Below are 10,760 nucleotides of genomic sequence, written 5' to 3'. Positions count from 1 at the left end.
ACCTGAAAAATCTATCACTGTATGTATTAGACAGGGTGATTGTTTTCCTAAGTCGGCAATTATTAGGCACGGAATTGAATTTGCTGACTTCTGTCTCCACACGAGGAAACTTCTCGTGGAACTCAGGGGCGCAAGCCACTGCCCCAATACCAAAACATGTCTTGAGGCTCACATAAAAGTCCGACCAGTGCACGCGAAACCTCATCGACTTCACGAGCTCTCACCTGAATACAACCATCGTGTTAATCCTAACCCTAGAGAAGGACCAGCACGCACACACCTTGCTACACAACCAAGCCGGCACAGGTAACTTAAGTAGGCCCCTACCTGGAAACGAGAATGCTTCAGATGACGTCGACGACAGCCTTGGTCACTTCTAATGTATCGTTAGCTTCGCCGGCTCGAGTATGGAGCACAAGCTAGCCACTCTATCGCTCTCATTGGCCAAATAGACAGCGAGTTCTTAGTTTTGTTGAGACAGTGTTTGACGGATGTTGAAGGAAGTGTTGAAAAACAGTGAATCTTCATCGATTGATACGAACAGCTTATCGTTAAATCGCTAAGCTCAGCGGCCCCGCGAAATTTTGTGCTAATTGATTATATGTATAGTATTGTTTAAAACGCTGCAAATATTTATATAATACTTTCATGGCATTAGTTTGCTAAATTTAGCTCAACCACACATAATCAGCCTAGCTAATAAGCTGAGCTTCAGCCAGCTTGTTTATGAGGTCCCCTGCCCGTTGCACTGTAACAAACATAATAATAAACAAGTGCTGATTCAGTAGGAGCAGAACTACCTCCTTTACGTGCTGAGTGTTCTCGCCTGGAAACACGACTAACTCCCACGGCATTTTTGAGTATTCAGGCCTGCACAGGTAAAGGTTGCGCACAAAGAGGTGAAACTGCTATCCACCAATTATTCACTTTGCGCTGCATAGTTGCAGATGGGTGGAGCAGTTTGCTTACGATAGACGTGGCAGGCTTTTTCACGCATGAATTTAATTAGATATTTTGCTGCTGTCTGTGCTGAAGTCTAGGCACATAAACCGGAAAAGTGCTCCTCAGACGTTTTATGCCAGTATCGTTGAAAATGAGGGAATCCCGTGTTTCTAAGCACATGAAAAGTCTATTGCGCCTAAGGTTTTTTTCTGGTGCCTCATGTTAGAGAAAACATTTTTTTAAACACTCGTTAGTGGTAGACGTGGATTGACGCCAAATGAAACAGTAGAAGGATACCATTATATATAGTTTGCAATACGTGTTTATTATGACCAACTTCACATTCAAACATGTACTTCATTAATTACTGGTAAGCTGAATATCTATTTGCCCGCCGCCAAACGGCTGCTCACAACTACGGCACCATCTGTCATACACACTGGCTGACATTGTTACTGCATATGTGACAATGTAATTGCGTTGTGCTGATCGTGCTTGATGACACCTCAAGCCGCAGGCGATGTAACCAAGGCGAGCAACATGTATACGTGCCCACTTTGTGCCATAGTTGTGTCAGCTATTTCGCTAAAACGATATCTTCATGCAGAGCACGAATGCAGTTTCTCGCCGGTGTTATCGCACTACATATTGGCTAACGTAGGCAGCATGCGTGTGGTTTCTGCTGAGTATAGATAATTTGACCTTCCATTGCATGATATGCACTCGCTCCTCTCTTTGGACCACATTAATTTGTAATTTCTTACGTTAAACTGGGCTTATGGTTTACTCTTCGCGGAGTACTCTGACTTCATCAGTATTGTCTCAGTTGATATGTTTAACATGAGTTGAATGAGAATGTGGCAAAGCTGTGGCGTCTTCACCCAGAATGCTGAAATGAGGTAGAGGATCACATTTTACATTTTGCTCGTGATCTGTACTACGAAGGTCGCAATCCCTGCTTAATGTCGTGAAAGCTTCACTGAATGTTGCATCTGAACTGTTTGACGAAGTTAACCTCAAATTTATACGGGTCATTGTCCTCAAATTTGTTCTTTGCGAAGTCTCGTTCTGTGAAAAGTATAACAAAAACGTGCGTGTGGCTTCACTTAACATTTTGCGCGGCACTAGGCACGACATCTGCACCAAACGGCCTCTCTGTTCAGAGAAACATGCACTTCATTAATTACTGGTAAGCTGAACAAATATTAAGAGGAAAACGATTTATTTGTTCCACTTTCAATTTTCTTTTATTGTCTAGAGAACATAGACATAGAGAACATGCGTAGTATCAGCAGCAGTTGAAAATAGCCACTTGTTTCGGGATGCTTCAAAACAACCAAACACTTGTGTAATTGGCTGAGTGTCGATATGTGCCTAATTTCCCTGGTAAAATTTAATGTGTGTTCATCTGACTTGCCTTAGTCAAACATATTCGCGTTCTTGTGTTAGAGATGTAAAACAGTGAATCATGACTAAGCGTGATGCATTCCTCATTCACAGACGTTCACACTCGGTAAGCTGCTTATATATGTATTCCGACATCGCAGAAGCTGTATATTTAATATAGCCTTGTTTGTTTGGTCATATTATCGTACGACGAGGCGTTCCAAGTGAGCGGAGATTGCGATGAAAAAAAGATGCTACGCTTATTGTTCAATGACCTCAACCTCCACCTTACCACACACGCACACACAAAATCATACACAGCTGAATGCACCGGCACAAAAAGCCACGTACAGACTTAGGCAGCAGTCATTAGAGGTTGCTTTTTCCGCACTATAAAGCACAAAATTTATTACGACCGAAGTAAAGAGAGCCTCCAAAATACAATTTTTAAAGTTTTACACTGCATTCAAAAGCCTTACACAGGCCACGCAGCCCAGTGGCGATTTCGTTGCGCTGCTGAGGCCGAAGTCCCGGGTTCTGTTCCAACCAGGTAAGCCACATACCTGTGAAGAAAACATGCAAAAACGGTCATGTGGCTTGATTTGGGTGCACGATAAGTTATTTATTTTCAATACTGCCACCCTCAGTTTAGAGCTTAGCAGGTGGCTATTACAACGACAATCATGTTTAAAGAACAAACAAAAAGAAAAAAATCGGCAAGGAAATCAAAAAAGCCAAATTACATCAATGAGACCAAATTAGACTCAAATCCAAAATAAATGAGCCTCCCCGCTTCAGCATTCCTTCAATACAGATCGCGGTTTGACGCGTTAAACTCGAGAATCTCAGTAATATGTTTTAGTTGCCGAGTACCTTTGAGAATTTGGTATCATTAGTTGATTGATTCATTTCCGGCAACACGCGTGTACGAAGTATTTCGTCGCCATCAGAATATTTTCGGATTTTGGCTGAAGAAGAGCATCCCCTAAACTTGGATAAAATCCGTGTGATATGAAACACAAGAAAATGAAGAAAATATTACGATGCAACGATAAAGTGCCTAAAATCAGTTTATTTTCAACCCTCCAAGGCTCCGTAGAGAATGTATATGGCTGCCCATTAGTTTCAGCTATTCAGGTGTTCTCGAGCGTTTTATTTCAATATTTTTATATTGAGATATTTGAGCCCTTTTTTGGGCACATCGCCGCAGTGGGTGCACGCCGCTAATATATAGCGTCCGTTTCACTCAGTTCTCCACCTAACCCATACACAGGCATTCGGGACAATACAAAGGCAAACGCGTCCGCAATACCTTCCGTCACAATAAGAAAACTTCCCGAACACCCACCGCCACAATATTCTCGTGCGCTACCGCGTACATTCGGGTAGTAGACGAGGCGATTGAAATTGTTATTCTTTTTGCCGCATTACGAAGGCCAATGCTCTTGGCGAAGGCTTCAAATCGGGTTGATGGTGCCTCTCATTGCTCACCCAGCATTTTATTCAAGCAACAAACAGCTAATCGTTATTCCGGTGGCTACAGGAAATGCCAGCGTCGAACGGCGCATGTAATAGGCACGATGAAAGTTTTAGAGAAAAAACAGTGCTTCCCTTCTTCTCCGTGTCCTCCGTGCATGCATCGTGTACTTGAATTACCAGCTCGCGTCGTATTTTAAATACTTTAAACTACAATTTCATTTGCCCTTTTAGGTCTTGGTACGCGTATTTTACAGCAAACTAACGTAAAGCGCCGATGACGTCCACAGCGAATAAAAAAAAGAAAAAGAAGAGACTAGCAATGGCTGCCATAGTGTGCTTCGCTTACGTTACTTTAACCGCGTCTGTTTTCGCTTCGGATATTCATTTTAGAATCTAGTTTGACTCTCCATTCCGTCAGTATGCAGCCGCACACTTGATAGGTTGCTCGAATTCTCAATGTTGAGTACTCTACCTTAAGTGCCAACCGGGTGTATCTTACAAAATTGTGCTCATTATGAAAGTACTGTAGTAAAGTATTACAAGTAAAAGTAAAAGCGCACTGTGCTGTCGCCTCCCATCTGTCCTTATTCGCTGGCGCTAAATATACTTTCCAAGTAAAGGGGATTTGTCCAAATTCACTGATATCACGGTTAAAGAGATGCACTGTGGCGATGCATTATCATAAACGAACTGAAGGACAGGACAAAATGAAAACAAGAGCAAAATGAAACATACTAAGCTTCGGTAAACGATCAAGAGAAATGCCAGAAATCTGACGATATTTTCTGGGCTTCTCGTTCAGAGCGTAGGCTGTCCTGCACTGCTGTCCAAACAACCAATGCCCGATGGGCTGTGCACGCTGCCATTTCGCCATCTGGACTGCTTCCCGTAGCATGCTGAAGGGAGCGGCCAAGCAAACTACGGCAATTAGCAAATAAATGTTATGCCCGCGATGATATTGACACGTGCACTTGTCTTCATCGGGCGACACGTTTCACCGCCTAACAAATGTTATCCACAGCGCAGGACGCGCTTGCATGTGTGGGAAGTTCCTGGAATGTTATCGATGGTTTCATCCACTGTCTGTGACTGAACCTTGTGTAATCCGATTGCATGTGTGCGCGACGCGAATAATGTAGAACTTTGTGGAAGGCGCGCGGATCCCATCGATTAGTCTGGAACATCCGACGATTGATGTATAAAAGCCGATGCGCTTGACCCGTTGATCAGATTTTCGACGATGGCCGGCTGTGTACGCCGCTGTCGCCATTGCTTGAGCGTAGCCTGTTTTTGAGAGGACAAGTTCGCCCAGTGAAACGCTAGTTTCATCTTTTTCAGTTCGGCTTCTTTCTTCACAGTCACTACCACGTGACAATATATCAGTTGGTAGAGGCTCTAGTGTTAATAAAAAATCAGTCATGAAGTAAGAAAACTTCTTTTTTCGTGAATTTATTCTGTACACCAAGAACAATGACTACTGCGATTCGAACAGTGTTCAAAGAGTGCGTATTTCAGCTCACAGACATTTTTGGGCGAGTTTCGAGGCAAAGCAGCACAGATTTTGTCAACGACATTTAAGGATCTCAACTACCACTCAAGAGTGTGTGAAATGGCACCAAGGTCTCAAGAAAGAGAAATGTTTTACGCAACATGCAATATAACGATCCGACTCTGCTTCTCGCTTAATTATGCCACAGTTTAAGCGATGGCACAGTCATGACTTCGTAATGTTGATAAAATAGTTATATTCACGTCATGAAACAGGAGTGTTTCAAAAACGCGTCAGCAGAGAATTTTTCGTTAACTACCCTCCATTATTGACACCCATGAAACAACGTGTTAAGTGCTGCTTATAAGATCACAGTATTTTAGTACTTTAGATTTAGAAGCAACGTTTTTCTTAAATATCTGCAAGCATAAACCATTCGCTAGACTGCAATGCCGGATCCATTACCATTCTTTTTAGCTCTTTGCTCGTTCTCTGCTGTGTACAACATCAGTGGCAGCTATTGTAAGTTTGTTTTATAACCCCAATAAGTTTTTGTGTAAATAGGCAAATACAAACAACGTAGGTGGACAAAACCAAAGTAATGTTGTTTACCATCGCTTGGAGGCAATCAGACTATATTTTGCGTGTCCCCGGACTGGCCGCTCGAGGCACTTTGCGTGTCTTCACATGCTTCCCTCAGGCTAGCAAAAACTCTTATGTAGTGTGTATTGGGCAACAGAAAAGCTGCATGAGGAGTTTTTTATGTTGCTCTAGAATGTTCTCAATGACACTTTTCATCTATCTCTAATATTTCCAAAGTTGAATAAATTAACAGGCTAATTATCTGATGAGGCAGAATGCAACAAAGAGTATGAGTATCTCTAAGCGACAGAAAACAGCATCAGCTTGGTTCTGTCCAGCTACGTAGCATTTGTATATCTTTTAAATTTTGGTAGACGATAGTTGGTGCACCCTGTATACATTGTCCCGCCGAAGAACGCATCAGAAAAACTCTGAATCAGGCAACAAGCTTTCAGAGCGCAGCTTTTAAGTGTCCATTCCTGCGGTGAGCGTCGGCGTAATACCTCGTAACCAAGCGAACGAGCACAACGAAAGATGAGGGTGAAAGCGCGCGCAAGCGGGCAATGAAAGACAGCGAGAAGGAAGATAGAGCCAGGAGGAGGGTGCAGTGGAAACGTGAGGCGGAAAGTGGAGGAGGGCATGGCAAAAGCGTGAGAAGGAAAGTGTAGCGCCGCGCAAGACGGGCTGTAGCGGCGATGGCTGCGAGATGGCGCCACAGTAGCAGGCGTCGTTAGGATGCCTCGATGTGCTTGCTCGCCTCCGCTCCGTTCGGGGAGGAGCGCGCGTCGAGGTACTTACTCTACGCGGAGACTGTTCACCAAAGCGCTACATGAGCGGCGGTCTGTCTGCGGCGGCTGCTGTGAATCATTCCCCCGCGTCAGCCACGAGCTGCCTCTCGCCACCTCCCGGTTAGCGAGACAGTTGCAGAATACTTCACTCCGTTCGGAACACGCTGCACGAGGAAGGCTGTCCGCGCCTGCAAATATGTCGCGAAATGAAAAAAAAATGACGTACAGAACGACGCTCAAATTTCGCATAAGAAGTATCGTAATCGTCACTGTATTTTCCTATTGAGCCAACTTATGCCCACAAAGGTTACACTCCAAACACAACAAAACACAACCCATCAAAGCTTCCTGCTTTATCACTGGTGCCCGCATGACTTCTAGAAAGTACTAGACGATTCGCGTACCACATAAAATCGAATTACACAAGTTTCGATGACAAAAGATAACAGATAGAACCGTCGATAACATTCGAGACACTTCGGACACATGCAGACAATAGATCTGCGGTGAACAGTAGTCACCGGAGAAAGATAAGCAAGTGCTTGCGTCGATGCCTCTTCTCAAAACTTACGGTCCAAGCTCTCCGTGCAGGTTGTTAACCACAACATCTGAAACGGGCGGCCCCGGTTACTGGGTTAATTCCTATGGTTCATTCAATGGTGGCTTGGTAGGCTGGCGGATCCTCGGTATGCAGCTGCTGCTTGCGGTCGCCTACACCAGTCTGTTCTTGTGAATGGGCTGCAGCATCGGCACGGCGCACGGGAGCTTGTTCCCGGTTCTGCTTGCGGCGCTGTTCATGGAAAGCTGCTTGCTCTTCAGGAGTACTGTGACACGTGGCCTACCCATTTCGGAGCCGGAAAGAAACCTCTGCGCGCGCGCTCGGCTCCGAGGGAGACGAATGACGTCCCTCCTGGCGCAGCCAATCCTGCGCCTCTCTTTCTCTTTATTCTTTCGTGCATCCGCATGGCGATGCGCCGGATGAGTTTCTGGCGTACAGGCGACAGACGTACGCACTTATGGACAAACAAATCGGCTAGCCATATACAGCTTAGCTGTGAAAGCACCATCGAGATGCTGCAAGCAAACACAAGAGAAAAAAACGTAACTATCTGCAGCAAAGCAAGATACCAAGAAAGAACAAAGTCCCACCTTCGCCAACGGGCACAGGAAGGCTCAAGACGCACGACGTGGACGACTTGAGATCGTTCACTGCGTCACTTTGATCGGGCAATGCCGTCAGGGACGGCCTCGTAGTGCAGTGCGCCAATACGTCCGATGACCTCGCAAGTTCGGAAATAGCGTTACAAAAGTATCTTACGAAGTTCTTGTCAACATATCAGGGTCTATACCCAAATACTGTCACCGTGCTGGGTTAACACGTAGCGTCGTTGAAAATGGCAATGTCGGCTGTCCGTCCTATGCTGGCTCTTGATGCTCGTGCGGGCTGGTTGTGCTTTTTCGGCGCGCAACAGATAGCAGGCGACGTCGAGGTTGTCCTCGTCAGTAACGTGTGGCAGCATGACGTCGAGAGCCATCGTCGGGCTTATTTCCTAAAGAAGCTTTAACCGCCTGATCTATGTTGTTGGTTGTACCGCCATGTTGTAAGCGAAGCTTACGTATGGAAAGTCTGGTGCGGGACTGTGACGTACGTGCACTGTTAAAAGAAGCAGTAAAATTACAGCAGCATCCTGCAGTACCGCAGCCGCATGAACGCCGTAGCTGCCGCGTCCTGTAACGGTATTCAACTGATCCCAACCCGTTTCCCAACGGAATCTTATTTGGGGTATGATAGGCGACCTTTAGTTTGACTGATATGGCGAGTATCGCTATTTTCTACGATTACCAGGAAGCCCATCCTATGTCCGTTTAGCTAATGCAGCATTACAACTTCGATCGAACTAACTTTTTGCTCGGATCTTGCGCGACGACGTCACCACGCGGAAGACCACGCCCAGGCACCCGCAGGCCTACTTTCTGTTCGGGTTTGGATGTGCGAGAAGCGGTGGCTTCGTCCCGGGCATCGTCGTTTTCCGCGTTTTACGCTGATGCAAGGTACATCCGTGGAGCGTTCTGGATTCTTCGGCTCCTGTCAAAGAATTGCGAGGTAAGTTCGAATGAACAAGTCCCTCGTTGCGTCAGAAAGCTGTTCATCTGCGAATCACTGATCCCCCGCCCGCCCGTGCGCCTGCCTTGCTGTATAGCACGCTTCCTTACCATAGATTAATATTCTGTACCTTATGCGAGTGTTTTGTGGCGTTGTGCCATCGCCATTCTTTCTGGACATGTAGCTGTTCAGCGCAGCTTGCTTGATCGTCCCTGGGAATTTAAACTTTGTTGTCGAATCGCTGGCCGGTGCTTTCTTGTCGCTTCGTATCGCCGCCCACAAAGCCGATATATGTAGTTGATGTGTCTGTGCGGTGTTTGTTTGTATATGGTGTCGTTGCACAAGTTCGTATCGACATTTACCGCGTCACCATGCCTTCTGCGTGCACCTCACAATTGCTCATAATGACGCGCGAAAGCGCCGCCAGAGAAACCATCTGCCCTTTACACTGGCACACCTCCGTTAGATTACGGGCCGCTGCTCGGGAGGCGTTTGTCTAACGCTGGAAAGAAATTCTCGTCAGCTGCGGTTACCACAGAGCGCTTATCTTGTGTTAGGGCGTCGCGCATAGTTTTTCTCCGCTGGCGTCAAACGAGGTGCTGGGCCGCTATTTTGTAGCGATGCCTTATGCCTTATTCTATGCTATTCTTATCATCCACCACACACGGGCGCCTGATCACGTTGATAATGTGGGCAGACCGTCGCTCTGACCAGTGGCCAAGTGCGAAAAGCCTAAAAAAGCATAGAATCGGAAAAGGCATCGCTACAAAATACCGGCCCTGGTAGGCTTCGCTACTTAGACAATGACACCACTTGTCGCTGTGCGCCAGCCTGCACGGATCGGATATCTTGCTTGAATCGCTACTGTGAAGACGACCCGGTGAATTTCTTTCGCGCATGGGTCTAACACGCCCTGAGCAGCGGCGCGTCCGATGCGTGTTCTCGATTACGACGCTGGCGCTGCAGTGGGAAACTCGTATGAGATCTCTGACGAACCACTTGCACGTTGTTAACGGGTCTGAGGTCTGTACTGCATTCTAGAGAGGCTCGAGAAACTGCCTAAGTCGGGTCGTGATACATACCTTTATTGCGATAGCCTTTATATGGACCCGCCATGCAAATTTTTACAGCGTAAGATGTTATGGTCCCATTTGAATAGCCGTTACGGTTGACGATTCTGTCCGTCGCCGCTACCGGTGTCCGTAGCAGCTACCGCCGGGGATGACAAAAAAAAACAGTTCCCACCGTGATTGAACCCGGCCTCGTCGCGTGGGAGTCAGCTCTACCACTGAGCCACACCAGCTTTCTACTTTTTTAACATGGCAGCAAAGTCTTCAGCAAAATAAGAAACAAACTAAACGATTCAGAAATTTAAGGACTGGAAAACTTTACTGTGGTCCTGCAAGACGTGCTTGGCGCGTAGCGGGCGTCTCCAACTTGGGCGGGGCGCTCAGTACACGACCGAGATGGACGGGGAATCAGATGAGAGTGCGGTGCTTGAGGGTGCTTGGAGCCGTGCTACGGAGGACGCGTAACGCCTGGTCGGAGACGACGCCATGTTCGAAGGATTTGATGGCCGGTCTGGAGTCGCTGTAGATCACTTCCCGCTGGCCGTCGAGCACGGCCAGGACGATGGCTACTTGCTCCGCCACCTCGGGGTCTCGGGTGAAGATTGCGGATGAGTTGAGGGTCCGCTGCGGGGAAACGACGGCGACTGCGGCGAAGGCTCGGTTTTAGCGGTACGCGACGGCGTCCACGAACGTGATGTCCGCTTGCATGTCTGTGCACTTGGTGAAGGGCGATCGCCCGGTGAATTCGGTGGACCAATCGTGGTCGAGGAGAAGAAGCCGACCTCGCGCAGAACGTGGCGGCCAAGGTTGGTGGTCGTGAGACGGATCACCTGCGCTCGCTTCTGAGCCTCGGTGATCTCTTCTAGCGTGTTGTGCACACCGAGCTCGAGGCGTTTCTGCGTGACAGTGGTGATCGGAAG

General features: G+C 47.0%; 1 protein-coding gene and 1 long non-coding RNA gene across 4 annotated transcripts in view; one reads left to right on the top strand and one right to left on the bottom strand.

Annotated features, from left to right (window-relative positions):
- Positions 1-2,749: 2,749 nt before the first annotated feature.
- On the bottom strand, positions 2,750-8,222 carry LOC139050599 (uncharacterized). 2 transcript variants are annotated; one of them, XR_011508966.1, is made up of 3 exons: positions 7,816-8,222; positions 6,677-6,854; positions 2,750-2,891 (listed from the first exon to the last, which is right to left on the bottom strand). It is a non-coding gene; the product is annotated as an uncharacterized lncRNA (long non-coding RNA). The 2 variants fall into 2 exon arrangements; XR_011508965.1 differs by lacking the exon at positions 7,816-8,222 and adding an exon at positions 7,238-7,457.
- A 191-nt stretch (positions 8,223-8,413) lies between these two features.
- Positions 8,414-10,760, top strand: part of LOC135907637 (A disintegrin and metalloproteinase with thrombospondin motifs 5-like) — a 109,056-nt gene continuing 106,709 nt past the window's right edge. Inside the window, exon 1 of one of the 2 annotated variants that reach the window (XM_070527169.1) lies at positions 8,414-8,770. In XM_070527169.1, coding sequence (XP_070383270.1) covers positions 8,540-8,770 — 231 coding nt within the window. In that variant the 5' untranslated portion in view covers positions 8,414-8,539. The remainder of the gene's footprint in view (positions 8,771-10,760) is intronic. The other variant, XM_070527170.1, reaches the window with a different exon arrangement.

Source organism: Dermacentor albipictus, chromosome 10 (assembly GCF_038994185.2).
Source record: "Dermacentor albipictus isolate Rhodes 1998 colony chromosome 10, USDA_Dalb.pri_finalv2, whole genome shotgun sequence".
NCBI lineage: Eukaryota > Metazoa > Arthropoda > Arachnida > Ixodida > Ixodidae > Dermacentor > Dermacentor albipictus.
The sequence above is the reverse complement of the archived record's forward strand: the minus strand, read 5'-3'. Positions and strand labels throughout refer to the sequence as shown.